This window comes from Garra rufa, chromosome 5 (assembly GCF_049309525.1).
Source record: "Garra rufa chromosome 5, GarRuf1.0, whole genome shotgun sequence".
In the NCBI taxonomy this organism is placed as follows: domain Eukaryota; kingdom Metazoa; phylum Chordata; class Actinopteri; order Cypriniformes; family Cyprinidae; genus Garra; species Garra rufa.
Window position 1 is genome coordinate 36,195,433 of NC_133365.1, and position 15,706 is coordinate 36,211,138.

Here is a 15,706-nt window from a genome sequence, read left to right on the forward strand (position 1 = left end):
TTTTCTGAAAATGTTTGAAAAAATGTAGAAAAATGTGAAAACATTTATTTATTTACTGTATATTACACTACTGCCACACAGATCTAATATAAACATGTGATTTCTTTCCCAACTGTTTACCTTCACAGACATAACTGACTGTTTTTGTAAGTCATGTTTTTAACATAAACTTGTGCATATTTGACAGTTTAAGCGCAAAAAGACATGAAAGAGAACTTAGTTCAGTACTCACATGCAGCTCATTTGCATTTAAAAAGACGTGCACGTAAACGGCGTGTTTCTACTTCCACTCAAAATATATTTTCCATTTTCAAAATGATATAATAAATGATCTTTGGGGTATTTTGAGCTGAAACTTAACAGACACATTATGGGGACACCTGACACTTATATTACATATTGGAAAAAAAACACTCCTTTACAGTATTTACCTGTCCCTGAGAGCCTCATTTTTTAGGTCCAAGAGGAGAGGGAGTGACTCTTTAAATTCCTTCATGCGGCCCTCCAGGAAGAAAGATACAGGAAGAGCTCTCACATCCTTCGGCAGCTTCCGCAAGCTCTTGATAAGTCCCTCTATACCCTCCTGCAGGAGCTTTATGTCCAGATTTACCCAAAGGGTCTGGGACCACTCTGCCTTAGCCTCCTGATGAATATAAACAGACTTGTGTCACAACTGCTCAAAACATTTGACCAACACAGTCAAAGTTTACATAATGAATTTCATTCTAACCTTCTGGTTTTTATAAATCTCATAGATCTGTCTCAGGCCCTTCATCTCCTTCTGTACATTGAGAAGCTCTGGGTACATAGTGATGGGCAGGTTGAACAGTTTCTCAGCTTTAGCCAATTCCTGACGGCTTGTCTCTACCCTAGCCAGCTCCGTCTCGTAGGTAGTCATGATTTTCAAACCTATAAGAGTACACATAAACAAAGGTGATTTATTTCTAGGTGGGTAAGATGTGAAAAAAACAGAACCCATCAGGATAGTGCTCTTGCCTTTCTCTAGATCGTCTCCCACTGCTCCAGGCCCATGCATGTTGAAGCTTTCTGCAAATATGGAGAGCTCCTGTTTATACTCCTCAATCTGGTTTAGAGTGATCTGAGAGAGAGAGAGAAATTGGAACATTTAGAATTCAAAGATCAGATAGGTTGCTTCTCTACAGTAATTGAGCTTGATTTGGAAATGTTCGGTACTACCTCTGCGAAGGTCTTCTTTACTTTTCCCAGGCTGCGGTCAACCCGTCTAGACTCTTTAAAAAGTTCACTCCAGAGAATGAAGATGTTTGCAGACAGCTGCACCTCCTCCTCTGTAGTCTTCAATTGTAAAGCAGATTAAATGAGTACTTTTATTAGACAAGGATGCATTAAACTGAACAAAAGTGACAGTACCAACACTTGTTGGTACCAACAATGTTTTTTTTAAACTGTCTATTTATTAAAGAATCCTGGAAAAATGCTATTACGGTTTCCCCAAAATTATGCAGCACAACTGATTTTAACACTGAAAATAATAAGAAGTGTTACTTGAGTACCAAATCAGCAAGATAGAATGATTTCTGAAAGATTATGTGACACTGAAGACTGAAGCTATGGATGCTGATTATTCAACTTTGCCATCACAACGTAAATAGGATTTCAATTAACATAGAAAACAGTTATTTAAAAAAAAAAAAAAAATGCATTTTTGATCAAATAAATGCAGCCTTGGTAAGCATAAAAAGAGTTCTTCCAAAATCAAAAAAATATAATCCTGAAGACCTTAATTAGCTTGTTCAGATGTGTTTGATTAGGGTTGGAGCTAAACTGTGCAGGGACACCGGCCCTCGAGGATCAAGGTTCCCCACCCCTGACCTAAATCAATCATTTAAACAAGCATTTTTGGCAAATCTAGGTAATGTACCATTGAAATATTAAAAATCACCTGTCTTATGTGCTCACCAGGTTTTGTGAAGTTTTGAGTTTTCCTTTAGGCTTTATAAGATTTTGGCTAACTTTGGACAGTCCCCTTATCTAAACAACCCCATTATAGCTTCCCAAAGGGTCAATTATAAACCTTTTTTGATAATTATTGACCTAGAGAGTCCAGAGAATTGTACTGCAGCTAGGTTTTCCAGAAAAATCTAGGTTTTTTACATCTTCTTAATTGTTACACAAATGATTTGTTTGACAGCAGTGGTTCTAAAGCTGTTTGGAATGAGTTTTATGTATGTGCGAAAAATCGCCCAATGAACATTTGTTTACACCCTTGAAACTGCAATATCGCCCCCAGTCGCTTTCAAATTTTTCACAGACCTTTAGGGCTGTAAGTCACACAGGCCCACTGAGTTTCGTTCAGACTGACCTCCGTTAACCTTGTCTACTAGCTGCCCAAACTTCGGCATGTTTTTTTTTTTTTTGAGATACGCAAATGTCCTTATAGACACTTGTTGCACTTTGGTCTATGATCGTGCACAGCAAATTTCACGTTGATAAGACAAATGGTTGCGTAGCTATTGCCGTTTTTATGGTTTTCCCTCTTATAGCACCACTATGTGGCCGAGCTCCACGATTTTTGTCCTGTGACCTCAGATGTTATGAGTTTGGCATAGATACCAAGGATTCCAAAGATAATTGAGCCTGCAACTGCCGGTTTAGGAGTTCTGAGCATTTTCGTACTTTTGATTGCTGTAGCGCCCCCGTCAGGCCGATTGGGGTGAGCCTTGGTGACATTGTAGGCGCTTTGAGTACTACCATCCCTCGAAGGTTCAAGTCTCTACGACTTACGGTTTGGTCTGCATGATCAGTTTTACGTGGAGATCGCTGGTCTTTGGCCATTCTAACAATTACAATAAGGTCTCAGCGCTACGCACTTGAACCCCTAAAAAACTTGTAATGATTATTTTTAAACGATAGTTTTCATTTTAGTGGCTTGACTGGTACAAATTGGATCAATACAAGCACATGTTATCATTTTTCATAAAACAAATTGGTGTAGGCCCAAAGAAAATGGGAATTCACTGTTGCTCTACAATCTGATATGCTTAAGTCTACTCACCTCCACATTGTACATGCTCAGAGTCCTGTATTTCTCTTGAATATCGCTGATTCTCATTTCCACTGAGAGAGACATATCTTTAATGTCTGTGATAGTGCCCAAAACAAATTTCAAGTCCTCCAAGGTATTGGGGCTCTTCTTCAAATCATCTGACAATTTCTGTTTACAGTAAATTCATTTTTTTTAAAAAGATTGCAATCTCAACATTTCACTTACACAATTCTTAGCAAAGGTAACATTTAGAACAAAGCAACATTTGTCCTCACCAAAAGCTCATTGCGCAGGTTGAAAAGCTCCTCTCGGGCTGAGTCATTGAGTAGCCTGCCCAGAGAAGTGACCCATGCCTGAGCGTTCTCCTGGACGGCACGGGCCAGTGGCTCCAGGTTCAGTCTGATTATGTATTCCTGTTTCACCAAGGGCTGCTTTGCCACCTCATTGCTGACCCTGACATAGAACTGAAACTTCTCGTCATACATCACGCATGAAGGCTTCTTGGCTGCAAACTTCTCCATGACAATAGCCTTGTCGAGTTTCCAGAGAGGGCGATAGCTCATCCAGGTTTTGAGGTAGGCACTGATTCCATTAAGGAGACGCTGCATTGTCTGGGAGACGGCTGTGGCTTGCTCATTTATCTGTGGAAGCTGGCATACTTCACTGTAAAAAGTGAAGACGAATGGTTTGTCTTCACCATCCGCATGTTGTGGAGGGCATTGGATGCAACTGCCATGCATCCAGCGAACAAACAGCTAAACAGTTACAAACAAGTAAAAAAAAAAACATGAGTGACCAAATATTTACTTTGCACTAAAACTGCACTGATTATGTGAAAATATTTGCTTTCTAATTGCAATCCATGCTTAACAGAGCATAGAGTGCTGCAGGCATGATGTATTTTTGTAGGCCAAAACACAGAAATGAGCATTCAAAGGGATAGTTCACCCAAAAATAAAAATTACGCCATGATTTTCTTACCCTCAAGCCATCCTAGGTGTATATGACTTTCTTCTTTCAGACGAATACAATCTGAGTTTTATTAAAAAATGCCCTGGTACTTCCAAGCTTTATAATGGCAGTCAATAGGGGTTTAAGATTTTGAATCCAATAATATAGTCCAATAAAAGTGTATCCATCCATTATAAGAAGTACTTCCTAAAGTGAGTTTATGCATTTTTGTAAGAAAAACATCCATATTTAAAGTTAATCTCTAGCTAACTGTCATATGCATGTTCATTCTGCAATAATCCAAAAGCCAATGAAAAAATTATTTTGGAGTTTTGTTGAGGGAACCAGGGTGTTGCTAACTTCTGGTAGGACCTACAAAAATACATCATCATTGCAGAGCTGCATTTGAAGTTAGCTGAATGTACACTACCAGTCAAAAGTTTTTGTGCAGGCTTTGTGAGCAGATAAGACTTCTTAAAAAAAAAACATTAAAACATAAAAAATATTACTGTTCAAAAACTTTTGACTGGTAGTAAAGTTCATTGTCAACTTACCCTGGTGCTTTCTACACAGTCACTGACACACTGTCTAATAAGCCTGTACACCTCACTGCTCTTGGGAAGCAAAGCAATCTCAGGTGCAGCTAGGATGGTATCGATTTGGAAGAGTGGAGTAGTGCCCATCAGTGCAGTGTTAAAAGCTTGAATATTCCTGAAAGACAATGGTAATGGTAAGCAATCATGAGACCATCTAGGTAAATGCATCTGAGAAACAATCAAATAAACCTACTGAAGCACCATCTTGGTAAGAGAATCAAAGATCTTGCGCTCCCAATAAGCATAGAACTGAGCCATGCGTTTGGATTTGCCAGTGCTGGTCCCCATGATCAGACTCTCTATCTTGGTGAGGAGCGGACTGATAGCTGTATACTTATTTACGAGGAGGTTCACTGCCTTTGCCCTCTCACACTCAATGAAGTCACAGAACTCCTTTATTCCTGGAATAAAAAAGCAGATAATACATTGCCACTTTGTACCAGATGTTTCTGCTTATCTAGTCATTGGAAATATACAGTTGAGGTCAAAAGTTTACATACACCTTGCAGAATCTGTAAAACGTTAATTATTTTCTTAAAGTAAGAGGGATCATAAAAAAAGTGCATGTTATTTTTTTATTTAGTTTACTGATCTGAGTAAGATATTTCACATAAAAGACATTTACATATAGTCCACAAGAGCAAATAACAGATGAATTGAAAAAAATGACTTCTATCAAAAGTTTACATACACTTGATTCTTAATACTGTGTTGTTACCTGTGTTGTTGTTGTTTTTTTATGATAGTTGTTCATGAGTCCCTTGTTTGTTCTGGACTGTTAAACTGCTCACTGTTCTTTAGAAAAATCCTTCATGTCCCACAAATTCTTTGGTTTTTCTGTATGATTTTGAGATTCATCTTTTCAAACTGAGGACAACTGAGGGACTCATATGTAACTATTACAGAAGGTTTAAACACTCACTGATGCTGAAGGTTTAAATACACAAAAATGCTGAAAAACCAAAGAATTTGTAGGACATGAAGGATTTTTCTGAAGAAGAGTGGGCAGTTTAACTGTTCAGGACAAACAAGGGACTCATGAACAACTATCACTAAAGAAAAAAAAACCTCAGCTATGGATCATTCAGGTAACAACATAGTATTAAAAAATCCAATGTATGTAAATATTTGAACAGGGTCATTTTTATGAATTGAACTATTATTTTCTCTTGTGTACTATATGTAAACATCTTTTCTGTGAAATATCTTATTCAGGTCAGTACTAAATAAAAAACATGCATTTTGTATGATCCCTCTTATTTTGGTAAAATAATTAACATTTTGCAAATTTGCAGATTCTGCAAGGTGTATGTAAACTTTTGACAACTGTTGCTCATAACACTTTTAACCTGGTAAGTATCCAGCTTTATCTGCCACTGGGAATTTAAAAAGGTTTGCTGATTCAATGGATTTAAGTTTATCGTCAATGTCTCGTTCATTCTTCTGAATTTGGTTCACAAGAGACTCAAATTTTGAGGCGGCCTGGTTTCCACGTTGGATGAATTGTGGTATACCTGTAAAACAAGTTTAAATGAAGTTCAGTTCAAGAAATGACACTGGTTGGAATGTTCAGAAATCAAAACAGTGGGGCAGCAGCTAGAAATATTATTATGGGGAACAAGAAAATAACTGGTGTCCCCTGTGTAACATACCCAGATGATTCCAGTTGACTCTTCTGCACCCAAAACTTAGCACTCGTCTCAGTTCCTGCACCTGATCAGCCATCAGTGAGAACTCAGCATCATTTAGATTATCCATCAGAGAATGGTAACGGTTTACTAACTTCTTCAGTCCTTTTATGTACCTGCATGCAAAACAATCCGTGTATAGCATATGAATAAAGCAGTAATAAAAAGGTCAGAACACAATTCAAGATATACAGTGGTGTTAAAAAGTGATTTTTTTTTTTTTTTTTTGCATGTTTGTCACACTTTAATGTTTCAGATCATCAAACAAATTTAAATATTAATCAAAGATAACACAAGTAAACACAACATGCAGTTTTTAAATGAAGGGGTTTTTTTATGAAGGGAAAACAAAATCCAAACCCACATTCCCTGTGTGAAAAAGTGATCTGGACCTGGAAGACTTGCTGTGATAAATGGAACCATGAATTCTGCTGTCTACCAAAAAATTCTGAAGGACAATGTCCGGCCATCTGTTCGTGACCTCAAGCTGAAGAGAACTTGGGTGCTGCAGCAGGACAATGATCCAAAACACACCAGCAAATCCACCTCTGAATAGCTGAAGAAAAACAAAATGAAGACTTTGGAGTGGCCTAGTCAAAGTCCTGACCCGAATCCTATTGAGATGCCGTGGCATGACCTTAAAAAGGCGGTTCATGCTCGAAAACCCTCCAATGTGGCTGAATTACAACAATTCTACCAAGATGAGTTGGCCAAAATTCCTGCACAGCACTGTAACAGACTCATTGCAAGTTATCGCAAATGCTTGATTGCAGTTGTTGCTGCTAAGGGTTGCCCAACCAGTTATTAAGTTTAGGGGGCAAACACTTTTTCACGCAGGGCCATGTGGGTTTGGATTTTGTTTTCCCTTCATAATAAAAAACTTCATTCAAAAACTGCATGTTGTGTTTACTTGTGTTATCTTTGATTAATATTTAAATTTGTTTGATGATCTGAAACATTAAAGTGTGACAAACATGCAAAAAAAAAAAAAAAAATCAGGAAGGGGGCCAACGCTTTTTCACACCACTGTATTTCAAGGAATGGTCAAATGTCATGAAGGTTCACATTTTTTTTTTCAGGGAAAACTTAGGGGGACTACCTCCGAAACTTGTCTTCCTGCAAAGCAACATTTTGTGCTTCACTTGGTGTTAAGATGCCCAAGTGATCCAGATACTTAGTCTCAGATATGATCTCCTGCAGTTCAAAGGCAAAATTGACAGAGTAGCGCACATCCTTTTCCACATCCTTCTCTGAGGCCTGGGCAGTCTGCAATCACAGACATATTCACGCATAAAAACATTAAAGTCATTTCAACATAGACCCTGAGAATATTTGTCTTAATGTTGCAATGGTCATTATAAATTTTTACTATCATCTTTTTCTCACAGCTGACAGACAGTCACTGCAACATACGTTATTGGGCTGTGTGGAGTCTGCACAGACAGCCCCAGCACTGTTGACCAAGATCAGCACATTTCTCTTCATCAGGAGGGGCAGAGTCTGACTAGTCTCTGCTTTCCATTGGTTGAAGAGCTCCACCTCATAATCCCTCATACGCACAGCCACTTCTAAGAAATTGGATACCACCTGCAAAATAAAAAAAAAAAATGGATATTTTCATACACATGCAAATAAGAGCAAGAACGTTGGCATATGCAAAGTCTTTCATAAGTTCAAGTTTAGTGAACTAGGGATTGCAAATAGAAATTAGAGAATAGAGAGCAAACCTACAATTTTTTTAAATTGACATATGTATCATGGATTGCTTGAACATGAGTTGTTGTTACCCTGAATACAAAGTCCTGGATAATTATGATGGATCACCTGATCCTGACAAGACAGGCTTTTTAGGAGGCATTTACATAAAAGTCACAATCTTGCAGTTTCTTGCAAAACATATAGGAACAGAATGCAGGGGCCTCATGGTGTGTTTTAAAACTTGGACTATTTTATAAAACAGAGCAACTTGAAAATGCAACACTAGTGAGATACTTAAAGGGATAGTTCACCCAAAAATGAAAATTTGATGTTTATCTGCTTACCCCCAGGGCATCCAAGATATAGGTGACTTTGTTTCTTCAGTAGAAAGGAAACAAAGATTTTTAACTCAAACCATTGCAGTCTGTCAGTACTATAATGGCAGTCAATGGGACCTACAGCTTTGAGAGTCAAAAAAACATACACAGACAAAACCGAATTAAACCCTGCAGCTCGTGATGATGCATTGAGGTCTTAAGACACAAAACAATTGGTCTGTGCAAGAACAGTATTTATATAATTTTTTACCTCTGATCCACCACAATGTCCAACTGTCCTGAGCACATTCACAACAGCCGGCGCGTAATGCGTCATTGTGCTCTGGCATAGTAGACACATGCACAGAAGCATTCTGTCGCACGTATATGTCACTCATTGTTTACACAGAAAGATTGTGGGTACGATGTCTACTCAATGTTAAAAAAAATGGTAATTGCTTGTGCTTATCCTGATTGTTTCAACCGATTAAAAACTAAAAGATTATATTTGCTTGTGCAAACTCATTAGGGAGTGTTGACTTTTCACTGACTCCCAACTTTTGAGTCTAATCGACTGAAGTTATGGTTGCTTGCTCTTCATCATGCACCGGCTGTTGTGAATGCACTCAGGACAGTTGGACATTGCAGTGGATCAGAGGTAAAAAATTATATAAATAATTATTTAAAATTATTTTCTTGCACAGACCGATTGTTTCGTGTATTAAGACCTCAATGTATCATCATGAGCCGCAGGGTTTAATTTAGTTTTGTCTGTGTATGTTTTTTTGACTCCTAAAGCCGTGGGTCCCATTGACTGCTATTAAATGACTGACAGACTGCAACAGTTTGAATTAAAAATCATTTGTGTTCTACTGAAGAAACAAAGTCACATACATCTTGGATGCCCTGGGGGTAAGCAGATAAACATCAAATTTCATTTTTTCTTTTCTCATTATCTCTTTAAAAAATTGTACTATGCAATGATCAAATATTACTTTGCAAACCCAATGAAATTTTATATTTATGTTGAACACCTTCAAGGTTTAACACTCACCTTGTCATTCTAGTAACAAAAAAGTATTTAATCAAAATGAGGACTTACTGCTTTGCCCTCTTCACTGTTCATCATCTCATGTGCCTCCCTGAAACGTCTAATAGGATACTTCATGCGGTCTAGCAGGAAACGCTCCCAAATAATGGCTCCTGCCACAGGTGGAAGATTCTTATTGAGAGGTGGATTATCTTTAAGCTCCATAAATATGTCCTTTAGAAGATCCATCTAGGCAAAAACAACACCAAAGAAGACACATGAGAATAGCAAGAAATGCAATCTCTGTATCACCATGTCAACATTTAAATCAAACATGTCCCTAAAAGGCACCTCTTTGCAGTACTGAGCAAGAATATCATTAAACTTCTTCATCAACTGATTGTTGATGGCATCTCTGGAGCGGATGTGTTTGAATTTCAGCAGCAGGTCAAAAGCCGCCGACGAGGAACGCAGTGTCTTGAAGGAGTGATCAATGAAATTGATAGCTTCTCTTTCGATGGCCTTAAACAAAAGATACCAATTAATACAGCAAAAATAAAAAATATAAAATGAAAATGAACAATGTAGTTGTACCTGAACATCCGTTTTAAATTCTTGCATGACCATTTTCCAGCTGCTCATCTTGCGGATGTCAAAAGGGTCAAAGGTAACTTCCTCAATGGGTTCGACGAGGCAGTTTACACGGTGTAGAACCTCATCTATTCGCTTTGGATCACCTGTCACGGCTTTTAACTCCGCTCCAAAAATTATGTAGAACTCATCCAGAGTCTGTAAGTGATTATTCATTTGTGAGAAGGTTACTGTCTGTGAGGAATATTTCCTTGGACAAATTTCTTCATGTAAAATAGAAAGTTATTAAATTAAATATGCTTGATGCGAATTGGCTTACCTGCAAGATGTTATACAAGTCCTGACAGATTGAAGCCATGTAGTCTGTTTTTTCAAACAGCTTTTTGCGGTCAAATTCCCAGCGGGGATCTCGGTCTGATTTCTCAATCCATGCACGGACCTCAAAATAACTGGCCTTCCACTGATCCAGGACTTGCTTTCCATCCTGAGCCTTGGCTTTGGCAACCGCCCTCTTGTCTCTGCATCAATGTGGTGTTTACAATCATTACAATGATTTTTATGTAGTTTTTTTGGAAGGGGATAGTTCACCCAAACATGAAAATTCTGTCATTAATTACTCACCATCGTGTCTTTCCAAACCTGTAAGTTTATCTTTGGAACACAAATTAAGGTATTTATGATAAAAATCCAAGAGCGTTCTGACCCTGAATAGACAGCAACGCAACTACCATGTTCAAAGGTAGAGTACATTGTTAAAATAGTCCATGTGACATCAGTGTTTCAACGTAATTTTATGAAGCCACAAGAATTCTTTTTGTGTGCAAAGAAAACCAAAACAACAACTTTATTCAACAATTTCTTCTCTTCCAATGTCCTTACTACCTCTCTGGGCCTTGAATGTGGTAGTTGCGTTGCTGTCTATGCAGGGTAAAAAAGCTCTCGGAATTCATGAAAAATATCTTATTTTGAGTTCCGAAGATTAACGAAGACAACACAAGGGTGAGTAATAAATGACAGAATTTTAATTTTTGAGTGAACTATCCCTTTAATGAAAAGTATAATCCTTATTCTTTATTTTTACCCCAACAGCAATCATGTCAACATTTTCATCTTTTTGTGTATGTCACTACTGGCTTGTGGTTTGAACTGCTTTTACAGATGTCGCTTACTCACTTAAACAGAACACGGACATTCACGACTCTGGCAACCCGTTCAGACAGTTCCCAGGCAATGCGTTCCATCAGAGATTCCAAGCGCTCATCTGTGTTGTAATGTCTGGATATTATCCAGATCATACGCAGCCCGTTCATCAGTTCAGGAATAGTGTCCAAGACAACTTTGAAATCCAGTCCTGTGACAAGGTTCTGTAAATAATGAAACATTGATGAAAAACTTTAATTAATTTACTTTAATTATAACTTTAAACTACATCTTTTGAGCCTTGTTGCTCTGCTGGCGAGGGAGGGACATCAGCAAATTCTGACATTATTTGCTCATCTTTTCCAAAATGCATACAGAATGTGTGAAAGACTAAATAATGACTCAGTTTTGTTATTGGGGTGCTTTGTTGTACTTGTACCTTAAAGGGACAGTTCACCCAAAAATGAAGATTCTGTCATTGATTACTGACCCTCATGTCGATCCAAACCCATAAGACCTACGTTCATCTTCGGAACAAAAATTATTTGGGATGAAATCCAAGAGCTTTCTAACCCTGCATAGACAGTAATGCAACTGTTTCCAGGCCCAGAAACATAGTAAGGACATTGTGTGTCATTTTACAAAGCTACGAGAATATTTTTTTCTTACTTACCTTCTTACATTTCAGTTGTGTTGCTGTTTAAGCAGGGTCAGAAAGCTCTCGGATTTCATAAAAAAATATCTTAATATATGTTCCGAAAGATAAACGAAGGTCTTACGGGTTTGGAACAACATTAGGGTGAATAATTAATGACAGAATTTTCATTTATGGGTGAACTTACCCTCTAAATCAGAGGTCTCAAACTCAATTCCTGGAGGGCCGCAGCTCTGCAGAGTTTGGCTCAAACCAGCTCCAGCTCACACCTGCTTGGAGTTTCTAGAAACCCTCAAGACCTTGATTAGCTGGATCAGGTGTTTTTGATTAGGGTTGGAATGAAAACGTGCAGAGCTGTGGCCCTCCAGGAATTGAGTTTGAGACCATTGCTCTAAGTTGTGTCTTGAAAATTGAAACTACTGATTTCTAAAATGAAATTTTGAGATTCTCACGCTGATTACTTTACTGTAAACCTGCTTTGAAGCAACTGGTATTGTATAATGCACTTTATAAACTTGACTTATTTCTTTAAAAGACTACCCATTGTTACTCCTCACCCTGAAGTGTCTCTCCATTGTGGTGAGGAACTGTACATTATTGACAGACTCCACATGGTATTTACTAAGCTCAGCCGTGGTCTTTTCCAGCTCCTGCATTATAAACGAGTCGGCACGTGTCATCACGTAGAGAATCTTCTTCACCACTGGAAGGCTCAGCTGTTCATTTAAACTACTCAAGACAGCAACACGTTCACGCCAGAACTCAATTTCTGCCAAAGGACCGGGTCCCTATAAAGTGAAACAACAAGAAGTCAGTTAATTGTTTAAATGTTCTGTTTAGTTTGCCCATCACTTATCTACTGAGTAGAAAATCACAGCCTGACAGTAAATCTGAATTTCACAAACCTGTGGTTTCTTTCTTTTTTGTTCTTCGATGACAATTGTGATTTGTGTGTGCCAATTCATCACACACTGCTCTAGCTTGTCCACCATGTCTGGATTAGATAAGAGCACTTGCACTTCACCATCCAAATCCATGTCTGGAATATGCAATTTAAACTCACCTATAACATAGAGATCAAAAATCACAAGTAGCACAACTGTTTTGAACATTGATAATAATCAGAAATGTTTCTTGAGCACCAAATCAACATTTTAGAATGTTTTCTGAAGGATCATGTGACACTGAACACTGGAGTAATGGCTGCTGAAATTTCTATCAGGAATAAATTACATTTTAAAACAGTTCTTTTACAATATTACAGTTTTAATTTTTGATCAAGTAAATGCAGTCTTGATGAACACAAGGAACTTATTTTAAAAACAAACATACATATTTCTGACTCTGAAGGTGAAACTAAAATACCTTCCAGTTGTTGTATGGTTTGGTCTATGACCTGCAAGAATTTATGTGTGCTGTGGAGCAGATCATCTCGGACCTCAAAAGCCCCACGGGATTCTGCAGCCTGCTGTATCTCTTCTCCTTTAGTCTTAGATATTGTGTCCCCGTCTTGAGAGCCAGCAACACCATGATAGCCACCATCAGTGAGCCTCAGCTGGTTCACTGAGAGAAGAGGAATGTACACCTGCAAAGAAAGTGTTCAGTACAGATACACTTCCATACCATAATTAATGATAATTCATTTATATGGGAAATAAGGCATTTAATCACTCACATGGTTGAAAAGCCGTCCAAGAACCGTCAAGGGATGGTCATTCATCATGCCAAACTCAATAAGTTTGGGCATCAATTTATTAGCCTCATTTATATCTGCAGGTTCAGTGATAGTTTCTGGATAGGACAAAACACCGGACACATTAGTTAAATGTGCAAATAAAAAATAAAAAACACATTTTAAGAGTACAGCATGCACCTACCATTAGTGTTCCTCAGGAAGTAGAGGACATTGTATTTTTCGAACCTCTGTGGGATATTGTTGACATCCACATGAAGCTCTACATGATACACAATCTGAACCTCAATCTTGTGATAGAAACAATAAAAACAAAAATGATCAAAGCATTAAAAAAACAAAGCTGATCAGATCTCCTAAACACATGTTGGATAAATTATTACATTTAATAGAACACTATTAGTCAAGTTTTTGAACAGTAACGGTTATTTAATCCAAAGTACAGCAAAAACTGTAAAATTTGGAAATATTTTTACTATTTAAAATAACTGTTTTCTATTTGAATATATTTTAAAATGTAATTTATTCCTGTGATCAAACCTACATTATCAGCATCATTACTCCAGTCTTCAGTGTCACACAATCTATCAGAAATCATTCTAATATGCTGATTTGCTGTTAAAGAAACATTTTTTTATTATTATTACCAATATTTAAAATTGTCGAGTACATTTTTTCAGGATTTTTGAATAAATCCAAAGTAAGTGTGTTTGTAACATTACACACTATTCAAACTCTTCTTAACGTTCTGTTCATCAAAGAAACCTGAAAAAATTCAACTCTGCTTTCAACATAATATCAATAATAATAATAGTTTTGAGCAGCAAATCAGAATATTCAAATGATTTCTGCAGGATCATGTGACTGGAGTAATGACGCTAAAAATTCAGCTTTGAAATCACAGGAAGTTACATTTTAAAATATATTTAAACAGAAAACAGTTATTTTAAATAGTAAAAATATTTTTAAAATGTACTGTTTTTGCTGTACTTTGAATCAAATAAATGCAGGCTTGTTGAGCAGAAAAGACTTCTTTAAAAAAAAAACATTAAAATTCTTACTGTTCAAAAACTTTTGACTGGTAGTGAAGATATAATTAATAAATTGAGAATTACATTGGGAGGTGGATTATTCCCATTTGTTGCCTCTGACAGGCCCTCAGCGGCAGGATCCTGACTCTGAGAGTCATCTACGTTTGAGGTTTCCTGGCTTTTTATATCACCACTTTTGTTCTCTTTAGCCATGTGTGGAAAAATGAAGAAAAAGACACAAAAACAGTTTGTAACTTTGAAGAATTTATATTTATCATATTGATAATAATAACAATTTAGGAAGCGCACTCACTGTCAGCAGGGGTTTTCTCTCTGTTTGAGAGGAGGGAACCTTCAGACAAAACAGATGGGCTTCTCTCCAAATCATTCTCTGCATTTTCTAACAGATTTTGATGTGTATAGACATTGGAATTATTTACTTTCAGACACGTAAATGACTTAGTACCATTTTGTTATTTAACATTAACGAAAGTCGTTAACAACAGTAAACTGTGAGTGGCAAACATGTATTTGCATTGACATGAAAACGTACCAACAGGAATTTCCACCTCAACCTCTTCTTCTCGTATATTCTTGAAGAAAAACAGCGCTGAGGGAGCCTCTACCTCTGTGACCACGTTTAAAAAGTGTATGATTTTCTGCTCGTCCTCTCCATCACCGCGACTGAGTAACCCCTCAAAACAGTCTGAATCAGACAAGTCAAACATAACACATACTGCGTTTTTAATCCACTCCACTCGAGGGTCATCGTGAGGCATTTTGTTCTTCTCTTGGTTTGGTTTGAATAACTACATAACAAAAGTTTGTCATTTGTATGAAAAACTATTTAGACTTTTATTGTAGCAACCGAAAGCGCGTTCTGGTGTTAGTTGGCGTTGCTATAGCAACAATAACAATGCCCGTCACGCGTGCACTGTGCACCGGTGTTGTTGCCAGATCGTTTAGGCCTTTATTCTGAATCACACCCTAAACGTATTATATAAAATATATCAAAAAAATATTTATTTTTATGTTGTGCATAATTAACATTTACAGTGATGGCCAAAATTAGAACACTAGTATTTCAGCTAAAAAGGGTTTTAAGTCAGTTATTTCTGTCTTTTGCTTTAGTGTGTCAAATATCAGTTTACATTTCCAAACATTCATTTTGCCATTAATTGTAATAATCCAGTCAGATTTTTGTTCGCACAAGGAGTCTGACAACAGCCAGTGCTCCACACAGAGATCTGATCTCATCAACATCCAGTCTGTCTGGAATGACATGAAGAAA

The 15,706-nt window shown here is 37.4% G+C and overlaps 1 protein-coding gene across 1 annotated transcript in view; it reads right to left on the minus strand.

The window, feature by feature from the left end:
• The window catches only part of dnah10 (dynein axonemal heavy chain 10), a 44,505-nt gene extending 29,311 nt beyond the window's left edge, over positions 1–15,194 (minus strand). The window contains exons 1-25 of the mRNA XM_073839974.1: positions 14,969–15,194; positions 14,729–14,854; positions 14,500–14,618; positions 13,569–13,674; positions 13,367–13,482; positions 13,057–13,276; positions 12,597–12,754; positions 12,249–12,479; positions 11,070–11,260; positions 10,216–10,414; positions 9,900–10,094; positions 9,657–9,827; positions 9,378–9,554; positions 7,674–7,847; positions 7,360–7,517; positions 6,225–6,376; positions 5,922–6,086; positions 4,766–4,973; positions 4,531–4,687; positions 3,301–3,780; positions 3,035–3,193; positions 1,198–1,314; positions 997–1,099; positions 731–909; positions 432–643 (exon numbers count right to left, since the gene is read on the minus strand). Of these exons, the coding sequence (XP_073696075.1) occupies positions 432–643; positions 731–909; positions 997–1,099; positions 1,198–1,314; positions 3,035–3,193; positions 3,301–3,780; positions 4,531–4,687; positions 4,766–4,973; positions 5,922–6,086; positions 6,225–6,376; positions 7,360–7,517; positions 7,674–7,847; positions 9,378–9,554; positions 9,657–9,827; positions 9,900–10,094; positions 10,216–10,414; positions 11,070–11,260; positions 12,249–12,479; positions 12,597–12,754; positions 13,057–13,276; positions 13,367–13,482; positions 13,569–13,674; positions 14,500–14,618; positions 14,729–14,854; positions 14,969–15,194 (4,499 nt within the window). The remainder of the gene's footprint in view (positions 1–431; positions 644–730; positions 910–996; positions 1,100–1,197; positions 1,315–3,034; positions 3,194–3,300; positions 3,781–4,530; positions 4,688–4,765; positions 4,974–5,921; positions 6,087–6,224; positions 6,377–7,359; positions 7,518–7,673; positions 7,848–9,377; positions 9,555–9,656; positions 9,828–9,899; positions 10,095–10,215; positions 10,415–11,069; positions 11,261–12,248; positions 12,480–12,596; positions 12,755–13,056; positions 13,277–13,366; positions 13,483–13,568; positions 13,675–14,499; positions 14,619–14,728; positions 14,855–14,968) is intronic.
• Between the last annotated feature and the right edge of the window lie 512 nt (positions 15,195–15,706).